Source organism: Falco biarmicus, chromosome 5 (assembly GCF_023638135.1).
Source record: "Falco biarmicus isolate bFalBia1 chromosome 5, bFalBia1.pri, whole genome shotgun sequence".
Classification (NCBI taxonomy): Eukaryota; Metazoa; Chordata; class Aves; order Falconiformes; family Falconidae; genus Falco; species Falco biarmicus.
In genome coordinates this window covers 68833457-68852694 of record NC_079292.1, presented here as the reverse complement: position 1 = coordinate 68852694, position 19238 = coordinate 68833457, and the positions used below count along the sequence as shown (strand labels likewise).

Genomic DNA, 19238 nt, shown 5'->3' with positions numbered 1-19238 from the left:
CGAGGGGATTAAGGGGCTGGCGGGGGATTACGTAGCTGCTGCGGCTCCCGGCACGGAGCTCCCTCCCGGCACGGCTGCTCCTCGGGGCACGGAGACACACTGCACCCGTGGGTGCCCACCGGCAAGGGTCTGCGGCAGGTTTTTGGCCGCCCGCCCTGCACTGGAGAGCCCTGACAGCACCCGGCAGCAGAAGCAACGTTCCTGGGGCACAGGCAACCGGGGTCACCCGGGGCTCGGCCCCACAGCGGCAGAGTGCCCAGCCCAGCAGCATGGCAGGGGCTGTGTGGGACCCCCCCCGGGGCAGCAGGAAGGGCAGAGAACCCCCGCACCCCACCGGCCGGTCCCCTTGCTGATGGTTGGCACGTGGAGGATGGGGCCCTGGGCTTTCCCATGGATGACGCTTTGGCTCTTCTGCCTCCTGCCCTCTGCCAGGGCCCAGACGAAGATCCCACTGGAGATGTAAGTATTTCCCTCTCTCTGCGTGGGGCATTTGTGCTGTGAAGTGGGCAATGCCATGGGCACGTGGGTGGGAGTGCCTCCCCGGTGGTGGCAGGCACTGCGGGTGCAGGCTCCTCTGGAGGGGCACGTCATTGCAGGGCAGGTGACATTCCCTTATGATAGTGGCAATGGCTCCTGGGAGAGGACATGGGCATGGGAGCCACAAATTCTGTTCCCAGGACCAGAGTGGATGCAATGCCTCATTTTCCCTGTTCATCAAGCATAGCAATGATACTCATTTATTTAAGCACTTTGACATCTATTAATGCTCTGCTTAATGCACTGGGTAGCAGAAGGCAAAACCAATTTAAAGACATGTTCATAAAACCCCATCACTGATACAACTTGTGGAGATTCAGCCATGGAGGCAGATGTAAGCAGCCTCAGGTTAGCAGCTCTCCAGTTTAGCAGAGTGGCTCCAGCAGACACTGCTGGCACTAGGGACACCCCAGGGATGCTTAGCACTCATCAGGATCTGGCAGTGGGAGGCATACACACGGGGTGTTTGAGCAAACAAAGGTGCATCTCTTCAACACACATGAGATCCAGATTGTGCAGTGCAAGGTTTGCAGCTCCAGAGCTCTGATCCCTTACTGGTACACTGATGGCTGAAAAAAAGCCTTGGTGTGCACATACACAGCCTGGGTAATACACACACACATTTATTCATGTGTGTGGACACCAGGGGATGTTGGTGGGGGCGGCGAGATAGGGGAAAGAGGCCACAGCGCCTTTGCTTGCTTGTTCCTGCTCCACCTCACTACACAGGGCGTAATAGCCCTTCCCAGAGCTCTGGAGCATAGGAATGAAAAGGTGACCTGCAATACAAAGCACAGCCACGTTTTGTGCATGCACTGCATTTGGGTTCAAGTGCTAGTGCACATGCAGGGAATCTTGATGCACCTTTTTGGATGTGGGTTTGCAGGGCACCCGTGCCCATGTGCGTGTTGCTCTGCACGAGCAGCTCCTCTGGCATGGGCACTACTGGAAAGCTCCCCACGAGCAGCGTGGCATCTCCAAGCAGCTGACCAGCAGGCTAACAGCTCTCAGCAAACCTAGTTTATAAAAACTTCACCTTGTTAAGCTGATTTAGTCAAGTTAAATTCTTTAAGGAGTAAAAATGTCAGCACCACAGTTGGTAAAAGTTGTTGTGAGGCAGATTCTCTGGAGCTGTCTATGCAGGACAGTGGCTTGGTCTGGAGAAAAGACAACACTGCCATTCAGTTTCAGCAGGAGATATGTCTGATACATCAACTGAAGTCAGCTCAAGCCCTTTCCTGAGATTGAAAAAATGTTATACATTCAAAAATTGCCAATAAGACCCTTGCAGATGTGCTCACCATTACAGCCCACATGACTACCAAGAGTTGTGCTGACTTTATCCAGCAGGGTCTCAGGAAACTTTGCCACCCGTTTTTTTATTCTTGGCTGCACTATCAAGCCCTTCCTCGGGAAAATGCTTCTGATTTGGGTTTCACAAAAAGGACACAGAAGTTTCACAGCATAAAATCTGACGTGATAATTTCAAACCACACAAAATAAAAATCAACTTTCCATGCCCAGTGTAAATACTGCACAGAAATACCTTTTGGCCTTGAAATCTGTGGCATTAAGAAGCCAGCCTGTCCTTTCTGCTGTTTTCACCACTGCATGCAAGTGCAGGGATTACAGGCAGGCAATCTCTGACCAAATCCTTTTCTGATGTGTTTGGTTATAATGTGATAGCCCTTTGCTACTGAGAAAAGAGTTACGTCACTTTGCACAATTTGGAACTTTGTCATGTGCAAGAATGAAGAATAAACAATAAAAAACCCACTTTTCTCCCCTGGTACCAAAACCAGACCAACAGCTGAATTGAACCTTGATGTTTCAAATCCATTCATGAATTTAACTAAAACTCAAAAGCTGCCCTTTTGAAATGAAATTTCAGTAGAAGAATACATTGGCCAGAGGACCAAAGGGAGTAAATCAGAAGAAAAGGGACCTGCTCCATAGATTACACAGGGATATTCTGGGAGTGCCTGTGGGACATCCTGTGGGACCAGCCTTTGAAACACCAGCTGGGTTCAATTACAGTTAAGTGACACAAGGCCAGGTGAGGCTGAGCTGCTCCCCAAGTCATGTCTGGCTTTGCTGCACCATGCCCAGTTCATCGCCACCTCATTCACGTCTTTGCAAAGCTCACTCAGCTTTAACCCACTGGTGCAAAAATCTGCTCAATCAGTTACTAGCAATGCTTCTGGGGGGCAAGTTCAGCATGAAAACTACCTCCTCCTCCCTCCTGGCCACCACTCTTCTCATCAGCTAGCCATGGCACAGGCAGGAGCGCTTGCAGCTGTGAGGATAGTGAGGATTTGGGAATGGCTGCTCGGCCTTTGCTTCCTGGGGTACTGGAACCATCAGGAAATGATGGTGGGAGAGGTGAAGAGGAGCCTCTTCAGGCTGTCCCTATTGCCTCTGTACATCTGTTTCTAAGTTCACAAAGCCAGCAACCTTAGATGAAATTTCTCTGCAACCTGATGAATTTTAGGCTGATCTTTTCTCTCACTTGTTTACAAAGAAAAGAAGGAAACCTATTTAAATTCGGCAGGCTGCCCTTAATTTCCCAGTACTCTAAGGTCACTCCCTTCCCTGGCAAAAAATTGTCTTTTAAATATGCAAATGACAGTGTGTTTCTGCCTCTTCACCTGCCTTCTTTTCAACTTCCCTGAAACGCCACCATGTATTTTTAATTACCCGCTCCTCAGCCCTGTCACACAGGGCTTCAGGACCTTTCTGTGCCCCCTAACTTTCCAACCAGCACTCCAAAGATGCGAGCCTCTGGCCTTCTCTCTGCTCCCCCTTCCTCTGTGCCTCCTTCCTCCTCTGATTTCAGACCAGCAGAGATGTCCACTGCCAAGCTGGAGCAGCTGCTGCCCCAGGCGGGCTGGGAGAGCCCTCCCAGGGGAGCGCCTGACACACAGGGCACCCACATAGCAATTGCAAAATTACACAAGCCCCGACCTTTTCTTTCCTTGACTTCAGCTGTTACTGGAAGTTTCAGCATTCATACATTTCAGCTTCTTTTGCCACAGCCTCAAAGGCTAAAAACCCACCTTCTTTTTTCCTGTTTTTATGAAAGCGGAGAATCCCAAGTCATGCTGGATTTAAGGACTACACAAATGAGCAGATCCACAAGCAGCAGGGCTGGGGCTTCTGTGAAGCTGCCTGTGGCTGGCTTCTCTGCTGACTGATGGTTGCTAAGTTAGTACCGAGGACCTTTTACCTCAATAAGAGCATCTTTCTGCAGAAGCTGCCCAGCCACACCCACTGGTTAGAAATTAATATCAAAGAATCTTCCACCCTGCTGTGTTGAAAAATGATGAGTGCTGGAAGGAACAGGAGCGCACACATGGCCATGGACACGACACAAAACAGAGCGAGATCATGTGCACCTCATTTCTAAAGGAGGAAAATGGGGTAAACATAAACCTCCCTGCTAAAATTACTATCCCAAACTTCACGTTTAGGTTCTCACTTTCTACAGTAAAAGGTGAGGAGACTGGAGAATATTAGTTAATATCAGCACAAATCATCTCGTACATAAAAGTCAGAAAACCAGCAGCAGCAGATGGGCATTGAGTTAAATGTTGATCCTCATACCTCAGGGAATGTGTTAGTCACTACAACAAACAGGCAAGCATCCCATGGGGTTCCTGTTTCTGGTTTCCTCTTTTATTCTAGGCTTGCTAGAATAACTTTGATATGGGGCAATAAATCCTGGTCTCCTAGCAAATAACTACATTCTTTCTTCTCTAAGAATGAAATGTAAAGATAAAAGCTCTGGCTGTCAAAATAAAATGCAGAGCACAATGGCCAAAAAAACCCCAACAAAACACCGCCCCCCCCCCAGGAAAAAAAAAAAAAAAAGAGAGAGAGAGAGAAAGAGGAAATCTCATTCTTATTGCATTCAACTGGTGCTAGATCACACTCAGTGGTTAGAAATGGATGCCCTGTTGTCAATTAAGCAGTGATTAACAAAGGCACCCACTCTTTCATTACACTCCTTGTATGGACAGTGGAGAGAGGTACAGTTAGGAGCAGAAGCCTTATGTATGCTCCAAATCATCTGCTATAGCTGCCTATCTGTCCCTGTTTGCAAGAGGGGGCCCTAAACAGGCTTTCCTAGGCTAAAGTTAGCTGTTGTGATTATTCCACCATTGCTGTGCTGGCTTTACTCCAGAGCTCAGCAGTATGTGGTGTATTATTCTGCTACAAAACTGGTGCAATGCACTGAGAAATTAGGCCCTGAAGTCTGTTAGGGCTGGAAGAAATCTACTGGAAGCCATAGGTAAGATTCTGCACCCCATAAATAAGTAGTGTATTTTGGTAAGTGAAGAAAACCATTTATTCCATTAAATAAATCTCTCCTAAATTAATCCTTGTAGAAGGAACTGCATGTAGGTGGAACTGCCTAATGTGAATCATGTAACAGATTTCTGATGAAGTGCTCTGTCAGTTATGAGAGCCATCTATTTTGATTTGGATGGCTCACTGTTCAGGCTGCTCTTCAACATCCTTATGTTCTCCATGTGGTATTGCTATCATCAATTATTTACAGGATGGCACAAATGCGAGTAGTGTTTTACAATGATGAGGTGCATAATCTACTCTGGTGTTATCAAGCCATAACATCTCCACTGAGAGCAGTGAATTCATCTGGCTTGTTAGTCTCTGCCCCACGCAGCTCTAGGAACTGAAGGCAAGGGGTGAATCTTGACAACTTTGTTCAGGTCTGACACTTATTTCTCCTCTGCAATCTTGACATTAGGTGTCTAGTCCTTCACCCCAGGCTCCGTCTGCAGTCAGTGAAGACAAATAGATGTCTGCAGAGAGCTATTTATTTCACTTTGCTAACAGTAGAGGAAACCAGATGATAATCTAAGACCAAATGTACAACTTTTGTACCTCTAAAGTTAGGCAAGACAAATTCCACTCCGAGTCAAAACATAGTGATTGAGACCAGCAGAACCCAGTGTTTCTCCTTGTTGTCCAGTGTTCTGGACAGGGTGTCTAAGAGCAGTGCTTGCCTCCTGCCTTACCGTTTGTCTGGCTAGCAGTCTGGGGAGGAAGCACTGCCATTGTCCCTGCAGTGGCTTAGAGAAATACAGGGCAGGTGGAAGGGTTTTGTACTCAGGAAGATGGAGTTTTTCCCTGTCTGAAGAAGTAAGCAGTTCTGCTGACTTTGAATTATTAACACTGATTTTCTTTTTTTTTCCTCTTTCTAGTGTGAAGTCTTGGGCAGATGCCTTCAGTGGGGAGCTGTACTCCGTTGTGACTAAGTATTCAGGCTCTCTCCTGTTGCAGAAGGTAGGCAAAAGCTGCGGGTCATCTCCTTACGTAGCCCTTCAAGGTTTCCCCCTGGGGTGGAAAAAAGCAAAATACGCAGGTCTCCAACTAACCTTCAAAACCGTGCAGGTTCATACCCATAAGTACAGTGATGCCCTGTGGCCATTCTCCATGAACTGGGGAGGGGGATCCATCTAATGCCTTTCCTGCTCTCATTAGCATGACCAAACACCACCTAAATTGTCCCATTTTAAAAAAATACTTTTTAACAGTACTCCTCAAGTTTCCCCTCACTTTCTAAGTGCATATCAGTCCCTCTCCTCCTTCTTATCACTCACCTGCTCATTGTCACCCCGTCATCCCCTCCTGCAGCTCTCCAGCTGGCACTCTTGCTCCTTTCTGCTTCCTCATCTGTCTCCTTCCAGTCACAAATAAATTCTTCCAACTGTGCCTTTAACATTCCGCTTTGAACAGGGTCTCTGAGGCAGGTGCTCTGGAAGTTGTGATCCTTCAGAGGTGCAGAGCTCTGCGTGGCCTGGTCATCAAACGATAGGCACTGTTGCACTGAACTCTAACAGCATGAAAGGGTGTAGCTCCAGGGGCTTTAAATAAATGGTCCTATTTGCAGCTGTAGAAAAGTTGCCCCGTTACCTTGATTCCTGAAGTCAGAGGTGAATGGCTGCTCCTCTTTCAAGCTTGAAGAACTCTGCATTGCAGCAGCAGGGTTGTGTGGATCAGCACCCCCTAAGTACTGCTCAAGGGGCCTGGTGGCTGCTGAGTGCATCTGAAGGGGTGCACTTGCCCCTCTACCTCATGTGGCTGTCCAGTTCCTTTTCTTTACTCTTTCTCTGGTTCTTCTCAACACAAAACATGCATTGCCTCTCAGGCCTTCTGGGTGTCCAATTTCTGTCCTCGTATTAGTAGTAACATCCATATACCAGTGCAAACAAAAGGATCTGGGTATCATCTGCCTTGCCTTGCTGCTGAGCCCTCAGTTTCCCTCCCCTCACAGTGCTGTTTTCTGTCATGACTAAGGGAGCATCTCCTGCAGCATCACCTTCGCTAGGCTTGGCCAAGAAAAGCCTTCAGCATCCATCATAAAGGTCTATACTGATCATCAGCGCTTCTTAGGAGGAATGTGCCACCATGCAATAAAAAACTGTCAGCCCTGATACAGATACTTCATGAGGCAGCTGTGGTGGGCTGCATACATGCAGGCAAAAGTTTGGCTTTTACCAGTTTTGATGACGTTTCTGCATTGTCTATTCTTCCACAGAGTCCTCAAGCAATAACTGCCAGAGGCAAAGTGTCATGCTAAGGCACCTCTGGTGAGTGCTGGAGCTCCAGTGGGCAGGAGATAGACTGGGGTTATTTGACCGTCAGGTATCTCTGCCTGATGCTGTATAGGGGTGCTTCAACACAGGCAACTTGCACTGCTTCTGTGGCTGTTTCTACTAGTGGATTAAGGGAGTTCATGTTCCTTAAGGTCCAAAAGCCAGCGGGACTAGGGAGAACATGGGTTAGATTGAAAACACCAGTGTTGTGAAAGTTAACAATGAAGGCCAAGGATAGCAGATGTGGCGCTGAGGTGGATGTCAAGACAGCTGTGCCGTGTTGGCCCTCTGGAGATCTTGCACGAGATCATTTCACGTTCTTCTGTCCACACTACATGTTTTGTCTCTCGGGATCTTGATCTCTCTGGGGCAGGGGTTATATGAGACCTGCAGATGCTAGTGTAGTGCCACTAAAAATGAGAGTCATGGCAACCAGAACCTGAAAAAAAATCAGCTTTTGGTTTAATTCACTGGAAACAAAGAAAAATAATTTCTGATTAAAAAGAAGCCTGAATGTAACCAGATTCAATCTAGCATTCATGTCATGGGGAGTTAAGGCAGAGCTATGTTTCCGTGGCGGTCTGACAGCCTTATAGAATAATTGCACTTGCCTGCCCCAGTCCACATCCACATGGTTTTGTTCCTGGGGAGGGGAAGGCGTCTGGTTTGCCCTTGCATGTGTCAAGGCCTGGATGCAGCACAGACTGATCATGCTTTGCACAGCCTTTGGACACACCTGAGTGGGGGACAGTGTCACCCATGACTCAAGAGGGAAAATGTCCTTCAGTGAGTCACTATCACCACTGTATAAGGGGGTACAGATGAGCTTGATCCAACCTTGCTCTGTTAACACTCCAGTAAAGAGTCATCTTCTAAATGCATGTCCTGCCCTGTCTTAACTTTACTTAAGCAGTTTAAAGAGCTCAGGTTTACCTTTTAACCCTCAGATCCCACTTCTTGAGCTTTTTCATTTCCCCTTATTTCCCTGGGACTAAGGAAACAGAGGAGGACCAGCCCAGCACCCACTTCTTCAGTACTTCTCTTGGCCTCCATTTCTTTAGCAAGCATTGGGTCAGACACCTTCTCACAAATCTCAAAAACAGGGACCATCCTGGAAGGCTTCCCCTGCATCCCTGACAGTGCTGCTGCAGGACAGCTGCAGGAGGACGAAGACAAAGCTTTTACTAACAGGCAACATTTTCATGCCCCATGAGATGCACCTTGGCAGACCCGAAATAGCTTTATGTAGATCACCACACTGGTGCAGCCTGCAGACAAGTCAGGCCTGGGGAGCCAGATACACTGACGTCTGGAAATCCAAACACATCTGCTCCCCAGACACCTTTCTCTTTTTGGGCCATCGCCTCTTTTTCACATGAAATACTTCTCTGTGGGCATGAGTAAGTACAGACCAGCAGAAGGGGCCCAGACAGTTCTTTCCTTGGTGCTCATTTGAGTCGATGTATATTTTGCCTTCAAGGAAATACAAACTGAGAGATAATGGCACCTTTCATATTTTACTTCATGTCTCCCTTGTGCCTAATAGACTCGAGGTAACTAGATATTGTTGCTTTGTTACTGAATATTTTCCATGTAAACCTTCTCTTTAATATTTAGCATAAACTTCCTTTTGTGGCTTTGAGTTTGTTTGGTTTTCTTCTTGGTTTTTGTTTGTTTCCCCTAGAAGAACCATATTACCATGTTGTGTTGTGGTTTAACCCCAGCCAGCAACCAAGTACCACAAAGCCACTCACTCGTGCATTTCCACCACCCCCGACAGAGGGACGGGGGGGAGAATTGGGAAGGAAGGTAAAACTCGAGGGTTGAGATAAAGACAATTTCATCATTAGAATAAAATAAAAGAGGAGAGAAAAAGGTTATAATAGTAACAAATATTATTATAATGAAAAGGAGGGAGAAAGGGAGAGGAATAAAATCCAAAGGGAAGGGACAAAGGGAACAAGTGATGCACTATACAGTCCCTCACCACCTGCTGACCGATGCCCAGCCAGTCCCTGAGCAGCAATTGGCAGGTGTCAGCCAACTCCCTCCAGCTTTATATACCGAGCATGACATTCTGTGGTATGGAATATCCCTTTGGCTAGTTTAGGTCAGCTGCCCTGGCTGTGTCCCCTCCCAGTTTCTTGTATCCCTCCAGCCTTTTTGCTGGCAGGGCCTGAGAAACTGAAAAGCCCTTGAGTTAGTATAAACATTACCCAGCAGCAACTAAAAACATCTGTTACCAACATCATTCTCACACCAAATCCAAAAACACAGCACTGCACCAGCTACTAAGAAGAAAATTAACTCTATCCCAGCTGAAACCAGGACATGTTGCAAACCCAGTCAATTTCTTACCAGGTCTTATTGTTCCCAGAGACCTGGTGAACGAGTAGACATCTCTTGAATCCACAAGGGCAGGTTCTTACCCTGGATCAGAGAGCTTTGAGAAAGTCCCAGGCAGTCAGGATATCGTCAAATCAAACCTCACAGAGGTAGCAAAAGCTGAAGAGTGGCTTTGGTTTGATGGCCGAAGCATTCATTCTATTCTCTTGACTATTATGCAGCAGGGTTTAAGATAAGCTTGCACACTTAAACCTGGCTCAGATAATGGGTCTGTATTAAAATGCTGGCTGGGGTCTAGGACAGCTGAGGGCAATACTGCTGGAGTAAAGAGACAATGCAAAAGGCTGAATAGGGGGAGGACAGTAGCATCTGTCCAGAGCTAAGGAACAGAAGGTTTCAGCCTGTGGCTTATTCGGTCTGTTTGTCACAGTTGTGCTGCTGCAGTTAGCCTGGCAGCCACCAAAGACCTGGGACCACCAATGACAGCCATGCCAGGAGGATACCATGGTGGTTCTGTGCTTCTCAGGGCTTGCCTTCAAGTGACAGAAACACCACCATCTTCAGCAGGCCCAAAACCTGATTTTTCTCCTACTGTGTTAACGACTCATAAGTATTTCTGAGAATTGCCTCCTGCTTCCTTCTGTAGCTGAGGCGCCCATTGTCTTCCGCGGTGGATAGGGCTGAGAAAGGACAGCAGGGCTTGGTTCCAGCTATGTAATTGCTAGAAGACAATACAAATAACTACATAGCAAAGAACAGACAAATTCAAGAAGTGCAGTCAAGACATTTTCCTAGGTGAAGATGAAAGGGATGTCTTTCACACTCTTAATATAACTTCACTAGCAGTGAGTAATGCAACACTGTGTACTTCAATGGGCCAAGTTTCAGGGAGTTGGGACCAAGAAAATATATTTGGTGACATATCTCTATTCACAGATAAAATTTAGGATACTGGATCCTGGATATTCTACTCTTAAATCACCACCCCCATCACTGCAGAAGGCGAATCTTAATTAATTGCTCCTGCTGTTTTAAGGGAATACTAAGTACTAGATGAATGTGAAAAGATTTTCTGTTAGATGAGAGTTAACAATGTGGCCCCTTTTCAACATCAGATCCTTTCAGCCAGTTCTCCTAAGCCTGTCGCTGATTCCTGTTCTGTAAATCATAATGATCTGATGACCTGAACCCTAAACTCACGTTGGGCAGGTTAATCTTGGTTGCCTATAAGCACCTGTGTTGACATATGCTGCGTACTTTCAGCCACGGTGTCTGGTAACAGTATTGAAATCACAGGTACTAACTACTCTGTTGCCTGCCTTTAGGAACTCTTGCCGTGAAAATTCATTAGTAGCAGGAAATTTTAGTGGTAGGAATACAGATACAGAATGGTTTGCTGGATTGTTTGTAGGAAAAAGCTAAAAGGGGATCTGAACTCAAACCTGGTGTATTCCTCACAGCCAACTGAAAATGCAGAAAGTTTTTTGGGTTATTTGTTTGGTGGTTTGGGGTCTTTTTCTGTTGGTTTTTTTTCTCTTCCCAGCTCTGGCTAGTTCCTTGGGCTGAGATGTGTGTTCGGTATTAGCAGACTGCTCATGATCGCTCATGGTTACTTATACCCTATTAACATCTACTTGTCAATGTGTCAAAAGCACATTAAAAAATAATTGAGAGGAAAAGAGCCCTGTTCTTTTTAATTCAAGATGTGACCCAAGGTAATTGACAGCAGGTCACTTTGTAAAGCGCCTGCTTGCCTGTGCTGATGTGGTCCCCCCCCTTCACTAGCTTTACTGGGAGAGATTACCCTCCTCCCCCCGAGGAGGGCCTGATTAAAGCCTAGCCTGGCAGAGATCACTTCCCTCCTGATGAAAGCATGACATGGAGTTAAATGGGACAGGCACCAGCTGGGATGTGCGCTGCAGTCTCGTCAGCAGCCAGGGACTTCAGTTGGGGGGTTGCTGTTGCGCATCCCTCTTTTGGCAGCATGGTTACACTAACCTTCATGCTCAACCCGATCTCCTCCTCCTCTTCCTCCCTCTCCTCCTCCCCTGCCCGCCCCAGCTACCCAGACGCAGCAGAGGGGATGCGAGGCCTCGCATTTTTAATCCAGTAAAACCCTCGCTGTTAATCACGCCAGACAGAGCGAGCAGCCTCCCCGCTATGCCTGCCGCAGGCTGGATGATGCTGCTATTTCTGTCTGACCTCCTCAGCCTGCCCCATCCTCAAGGCATTTCTTACTCCGTCTGTGCTCAGCTGCCCTCCCGGATGGTCAATGAGTTTCTTTTGAACAAAAGGAGCCTCACTCACTCACTCTAAAGACACGCAAAATCCTCTCCCCACCCACTCCCGCGCCCCCACCTTCTTCTAATTCAGAAGTGCCACTAAAGCTTCTGCCATCCTCTTACCCTTTCCACCACCTCATTTTATATCAGCGTAAGAAGTCCAGTTCTGGCTGAGATTGCTGTTATGATGCTAATAAACATGAAGATGGAGGGGATGTGTATACACTGCAGAGAGAAATGATGATGAGGGACCAGGGAAATTCAATCAGTTGCCTTCGTGTTTCCCCATTGCTGGGGAGATAAGGGTCTGTCTTTTCTGAACGAGGTTAATGCTATTGCATCCTTCTGCAGTTTGTTTTTTTTTTACTCTGTCTTTCTGCCTATCTCTGTTAGCTTTGGGATTTTTTGAAAAGAAGAAATAAAGGCTGTTGTATCCAGTCTTGAAAGGGCTGATAGAGGGAAGTAGATAACAGTTACCCAGTTTGGGAGTACTCTCAGATTTTTAATGCCTAGATTATATGAAATGTAGCCAGAAGAAACTGGTATCTCTAAGGCTGTCAGATCCAGACACTCCTCATTATGGCATCTCTCTCCGTGGAGGAATCCCTAAGCAGCCATGCTCGTAATTCCTAGTTTCTGGGAATCGTCTCTGTGGTGCTCTTGGTCTAAAGCATGCTCATGCATGCTGAATAAGTAGCATCATAACTGTCTTGCTGACCTTTCCTTTGGCTGTCTCCCACCTAAGCGCTGAGCAGACCCTTCCTGCTGCAGACCTGACAAGTTACCCTACAGGTAAGATGTCACGGTGGGAGGACAGGACATGCACTAGCATGACATCTCTCCACTAGTGCCCCAGAGCACACGTGACATAGGAGGCAATGTCATGACAGCATACAGCTTCATACAGCTTGACTTCCCTCTGGCTTAAGCAAATTTCAGGTATGTGATGCATACAATCACAGAATGGTCAGGGTTGGAAGGGACCTCTGGGGATCATCTAGTCCAACCCCCTGCTAAAGTGGGTTCTTGTAAAGCAGGTTCCACAGAATCACGTCCAGGTGGGTTTTGAATGTCTCCAAAAAAGAAGACTGGGCAGCCTGTACCAGTGCTCTGTCACCCCCAAAGTAAAGAAGTTTTTCCTCATGTTCAGATGGAACTTCCCGTGTTGAAGTTTGGGCCCGTTGCCCCTTGTCCTGTCGCTGGGCACCACTGAAAAGAGCCTGGCCCCATCCTCTTGACACCCAACCTTAAGATAGTTGTATACACTGATAAGATCCCCTCTCAGCCTTTTCTTTTCTAGGCTACGCAGGCCCAGCTCTCTCAGACTTTCCTCATAAAGGGGATGCTCCAGTCTCCCAGTCATCTCCATAGCTCTCTGCTGGACCCTTTCCAGCAGTTCCCTGTCTCTCTTGAACTGGGGAGCCCAGAACTGGACACAGCACTCCAGGTGCAGCCTCACCAGGGCAGAGCAGAGAGGGAGGATCACCTGTATAATGTTACTACGGATGTACGTACAATGTGTATTTTTCCAAGGCAGCATTCTGCTTCTCACTTACTTGTAGCTTCAGGTACACTGCTGTTTTCAACAGCCACAGGTTCACAACTGGATCAGTTGCTCAGTCAAAATGTTTTGTGTTATGGCCAGTGATCTGCACACACCCGAACTATGGTGTGAAAAGGGAGGAAAGACAAAGATGGGAGAAGGCGATAAATGAGACCAGTTCTTTCAACACATCTTTCTTCACCAAAGACAATACCCAGCTAACAATAATAGATTGACCCCTCTCCTTATAAGCCTCCTGCTCAGCAGGATTTTCTGCTTTCCTTTGGGTAGAAGTACAAAGATGTGGAGCCAACTCTGAAGATCAAAGAGGTGGATGGCTTGGAGCTGGTGAAGAAGTTCTCAGAGCAGATGGAAAGCATGCTCCGTAGGAAGGTCGAAGCCGTTGAGGTATGACCACAGGGGCTATGGGAAGGAAGTCCTCTTCTGTCAGCCCTGGCGCAGTAAGTGCAGGCCTCCTGCCTGTACCAGGAGTGTGTGGGTGCAGAGGTTGCATGAGGACTTCCTTGCCCAACCAAATGCCTGCTGGTGCAGCTGGCTGCTCACTCTGAGCTTTAAGTAGACACTGGTGGGAGGATGTGGGCGTTCAGACAAGGGAACGCTGGCTTCTCCCTCAGCCCAAAGTAGGAAATAAGATAAAAACAAAGCCTAGGAATAAATATCAGGGAAGGAACACTCCTTTAGCAGAAAAGAGCTGTTTAAAGAGAAAAAAATTTCTCACAAGTGAAAATAAACTTCGTCCTGCGCTCTGGCCATTGAAGACTAGTAGCTTGTCTCAGCTGCGTGTGTGGCTCAAGGGAAATTTCTGTAGCCCCTGAACATGAGCCACAAGGAAGGCGCTTGGATTTCCAGCTGTGTACATGGGGAAATGTGGAGGAGGTGACAAGAAGTCTTTAGCTGTTGCTGTGTTGGAGATCAGAGCAGGTAATCGTTATGGCCCCTCTTACTTCTTGCATCTAAGGTTCTATCGTATTCCCTTATATTTACCCACTATGAAAAGCATATTTCTGTAGTCACAGAGCCTTGACTGTTTAACAGGTCTAATGTGGAAAAGTCATCCAGAAACACATCATTTGAATCTCAAAGTGAAATGTGGGCATATTCAGACCCAGAGCTTTGGCCCATAACATTAAATTCATAGCCAGACTCTTCCAGTGTTTGGATTGCCTTATCCTTTGTGAAGGAGCAAAAAGTAGTTTTGCTGAGACTGTCACTGATTGTGCAACTCTGAAAACATGTGCATGTTTGGCTGGATTCCTTCCCAGTCTGTACCAGTTGAGAATTAGTGCCCTGAAGCACCACAGTGGAGAATACTAGTTGATTATATTACCTTCCATAAATGGTAAGAGCTTATAAATGGCTGCAGCATCACCAAGCCATTTACAAAATAAAGTCATGGTCTTTGTCTTGGTAACAATACCAGACTGAGACTCCCACAAGACCTTTTCCTTTGATGAGATTCTGACAACAGGCTGGGTCTGAAATGCCTTTCCCATGGCTTTTTGGAAGGGCCCATGGAAAATGAAATTAAATCTCTGGCTGTTGTTTCTCTAAATGGACATGTTTCTCTTTGTATATGTCCTGTGATATCTAAGATTGTTTGGGGGTTTAGTAGGGACTCTGGAGTAAGTAGGTGTGAATATACTTGGCAATAAATAGCTGTGAATATACCTTCCAAGCTGTAAAGCTACAGCGCAGAATGACAGGTCAGCAGAAAAGGAGAGTAAGAGGGAAGTTTATAGCCCCGTGATTCTGTGTTATGGTGAAGGAGGCAGTCGTGTGTCTTTTCACTAAATGTGTGAATGGCTGATACAGCAGAAAGAGCTTCTGGGGGGCTTTCCACAGCACCCTCTCATCTTTCTTTCTGTGTGCTTGCATTAGAGGTTGGTGGAAGCAGCAGAAGATGCAGATCTGAACCATGAGTACAACTCCTCACTGGAGGTAAGTTTATCCCAGTCAGTAACAAAATATATCACGCATCCTCAGAGAGACTAGCCAAAAGGCAGGCTTAGCTGCACTTAGCCACCTCAGGTTCCTGGACAGGTTAGGAGTTTCCTTGTCTTCAGGATGCTCAGCTTGTCTAGAAACTAGTAGAAGAAAGAGACTGCCTTGGCAGATCCCAAACCTAGTAACACCAAGGAGATCAGTCCCTATGGCTCTGGGAGGCGAAGGATTTGGGTAGACATTGGGCTGCATGATGTTATTGGCATTACATTTACTGCACCAACACTGTCATTATGTGATGTGTTAGCATAAATTAGCTGGTGCTTTGTGGGTTACTTGACTGGAAAATGAGCTGACAGTTGAGTGTGTGAGCAATGAGGAGGATGTTGTTACCCATACCCACAGCAAACCATTAATCCCAATGAGCTGAGTTTCTCACCCTCTTTCTCAACAGCTCCCAGCTTTTCTCTGCCCTTGCAGACACACACTCGCCAGGACTTCCCATTAGGTGAAAGTTTGGTGCTGCCACGCAATTTGGATAATTGGCTCTCTGTTAATAACTGTTTGTTGTAGCCAAGCTATGGAATTATTGCTGGTAAAGGGAACTGGAGGGAAAACTCTGATGAAGGAAGTCTGCTGTCCACAGTACAAGCGCAGAGGTCTTAGCAGAAGTGCAGGCTACCCCTGCAAGTACATCTTTCCACTCTAGGAAAGAGTGGAAATGAAAATGCTTTTTGAAATCAAGCTAGATACCAATTTCACCTCTCCTACCTCTTTATTTAAGAATCACATTACAGGCGTGCTGTCTGGGTCAGCTGCAGTCAGAGTAAGGGTCATGGGTGAGTTGGGGTACATGACTGTATTCACACCCACAATTCACACCCCCTTGAGTGTGGTTAGTGCTTGAACATAAATCTTTAAATAACGTCTGCCCTCGGATAAAGTCAACCAACACATCTGAAGATTATCTGTTACCCAAGGGTGGAGAGTGTCCTGAAGATACTAAAGTGACTGTAGATGCTAAATGCCTGATGGCCTTTGTAGGGAAAAAACTGTGTTGTCTTTGAGCACCTTCTGCTCTATCCTTTGCTCTTGACGAGTGCCGGCTGCTTGGAGTGACAGAGTGAGGGGATAATCCTGGCTGGATGTGCATCAGGAGTTAACTCTAGTAAACAACAGCTGTAGAGACAGGGCAAGTAAGGTCAGCATCTGCATGTCCTGTAGCAAACCTGGGAGCCGGACCCAGTGAGACACTCCACCTCCCTGGCTCGTTGCTTAAATAGCTCTGAGGGACCACAGGAGTCTGCTATTGTGTCCCTTTGCTCTCAGGTAGCTCTTCTGCTCTTGGTTATGATCACACTTTCAGTCACGTGGCCACCTGACAATAAGAAACTGGGCAGAAACCACCATTTGGGCAGCTTAGCACTTTTCAGTTGGTAATGGCTCTTGTTTGCTGCTCGTCTTGATCCTATTTGAAACCTGAATTCTCCAGATGTCCCTTTTTTATTAGAGTGGCTTTTTTCAGGCAGTACTAGTAATTGTCTTATTCTCTCTTATTGCCTTTCTCTTTTCCATTGTCATCTTCAACAGTTTGATTACTATAACTCTGTCCTGATTAATGAGAAGGATGAAAATGACAATTACGTGGATCTTGGAGATGAATTCATTTTGGAGCCAAATGAGCATTTCAATAACCTGCTGGTGAACACAACATACAGTGATATCCAGCTTCCCACCAACGTCTACAACAAAGGTAATGGCCTCTATTGGCCTCTACTTCCTCACTACTAGTAGATTGCTGTGGAAATTACCAGTAATAATACTGAAAGAAAGGATGGGAACAACAACAAAAAAAAAACCAACCTAACAAAAGAAAACAGGGCTGGAAAGGTATTGTCCCAAGGCACAGTCATGTCTGTGCTGCAGCCTGTCACTGTGAAAGGGCTTAGGTATAATCTGCTCTTGGAAGTCTTCTAATGATGGACAGTCCTCCATTTCAGGCAGGCAGTATATTGCCTAGGGCTCATCTGCCCAACCAAAGATGCTGTGAAACAAACTGTGATGTGAATTTATTGGCAATTGTTACTCTGCACAAAGGGCCAGATCTATCAAAGTCTTTAGGTGTCAAGGATCTCCTTGATTTCAGTTGAAATCACTAACACCTTACAGGGACACTCTTTATTCCCAGTGAGCATATCAGTAGGGGACTGGGGGTAATTCACAGCTGCTACTGGGACATGACTCTTCTGGGCTATTTTTTATTCTCAGCAAGCCTTTGGCACCTTGACAGCTGCAGGAGCCCAGGGAGGCATCAAGGCTTACATGGCCTCATCTGTGCCCAGACTGTGTCCTCTCCCCCTGCACATTCACACCACTCCAGGTACACACCAGAAACCAGTCCATCTCCAGGCTGGTCAGCACACTGCCACATCTGCAGGCTGAGGCACCAGTTGCAATTGTCCTAAGTTTACCATTCTTTTTGGCCAATGTTCAAAGCTGCCTGAACTGGCTCCTTCCCTGCCTCCCCATCAGCTCTTCCCCTTGCATAAGTTTTGGCAAGAAAACAAAAGCACCATTACTTCGCTCATGGATGGATCTCATTTACAATCTTCAGGACCAGGTGGGGCAGGCACTGGTGACTGTGTTCACAACTGCTATGTTATTTAGAGGGACAATAGAGGGAGTTCTATTTCTCTCATGATTTTAAATTAATTCCATCTGGTCTCACAGCGGAGAAACTGAAATCTTGCTCACAATAGAACCACCAGCAGAGCTGGCTGTGGGTAGCTACAGCAGCATACCGAAAGAGGTGGCCAAATGGTCGCTGTCAGAGGCAGCGGAGAGGCACTCCCCAAGCTAGCTGATTTCTTGCCTGTACAGCTTGACACAAACCATCCAGCTGCTATGGCTATAGCTGGAGGATGAGCAGGAGATGGAAGAGGAAGAGGAGGACTGCTTCCATGCCCAGGGCTATTCCTGGGAGCCGTGCCCAGCAGTACTCACTCTCTCTCTTGCAAACAGCAACAAGCCTGGCTCTCCACAACTCTTCTGGCTCCCTTCCTGCATGAGTTACTTCGGCCTCATCACTGGGGAGTCCAGTTCAATTTTTCCCCTATTTTGAACAAAACTGCCCTTAGTAAAGTGACTAACAGGAAGTGGTAGGTCAAAGCCCCATCCCTTTCAACGTTAATACAGTTAATCCCACAATGACCCGTTTCTTATAATTCCCTGTTTCTTTTGCTGCTGTTCTGTTTGGTCTCCTGAGGCAATGAGTCAACAAGACACTAAATATACACTACCTCTTACAAGTTCTTGCAAATCGGCAACTTCCTAGTGCTTCTGATGAGATCAGGGGCAAGGGAGGACAGCCTGGGCTTTGTGAAAGAAAGCACAGACAAAGAAGAAAAGAAAGAATTGCTAAGGAAAAGAGGGGAGGGAGAGAGAAAGAGACAGTATGTAAATCCTAGATCTCCTCTGTGTTAGGTAATTACATCTAGCATAAATTTAAGCACTCTTTGTAGAAAGGCTGTTCCACTTAGTGGTGCATCAGGCAGTTAGCTGCCTTAAACAGCCACATGGCCCCTCTTAGGTAGCAGCTGAGTCCTGTTTGTGTGGTGTGCCAGTGTGCTCAGCACACCAGCTTGCTGGTTTTCCTGGGTCTCTTGGAGCCTCTTCCAGCCAGACATAATGCCCAAGGGCAGACAAGGTCAGAAGGAGAAATGAGGATAATAGCATATGACCAAGCTGAGATCATCACCTGTAGTGGCCGGTGGTGACCTGCCCTCCAGGATTTATGTGAATGATGCATCCAATTCTCTGCCCAATGTCAAAGCTTTGGACAAGGCTGCATTCCTCCTGGGGTTGCCTTTGTTCCCATTCCTCTCCTCCATCGGGGGTGGCGGGTATCCTCCCCTCTTTTGCACACTTTTTTCCTCATTTTCTCTT

The 19238-nt window shown here is 46.8% G+C and overlaps 1 protein-coding gene and 1 long non-coding RNA gene across 3 annotated transcripts in view; one reads left to right on the top strand and one right to left on the bottom strand.

The window, feature by feature from the left end:
* The first annotated feature begins 2 nt into the window (after window positions 1-2).
* The window catches only part of CACNA2D4 (calcium voltage-gated channel auxiliary subunit alpha2delta 4), a 131302-nt gene continuing 112066 nt past the window's right edge, over window positions 3-19238 (top strand). The window contains exons 1-5 of one of the 2 annotated variants that reach the window (XM_056338975.1): window positions 3-459; window positions 5766-5847; window positions 13623-13739; window positions 15231-15290; window positions 16884-17046. In XM_056338975.1, coding sequence (XP_056194950.1) covers window positions 353-459; window positions 5766-5847; window positions 13623-13739; window positions 15231-15290; window positions 16884-17046 — 529 coding nt within the window. In that variant the 5' untranslated portion in view covers window positions 3-352. The remainder of the gene's footprint in view (window positions 460-5765; window positions 5848-13622; window positions 13740-15230; window positions 15291-16883; window positions 17047-19238) is intronic. The other variant, XM_056338976.1, reaches the window with a different exon arrangement.
* On the bottom strand, window positions 5763-19230 carry LOC130149408 (uncharacterized). Its single transcript, XR_008821913.1, has 3 exons — window positions 19051-19230; window positions 6165-7599; window positions 5763-5898 (listed from the first exon to the last, which is right to left on the bottom strand). It is a non-coding gene; the product is annotated as an uncharacterized LOC130149408 (long non-coding RNA).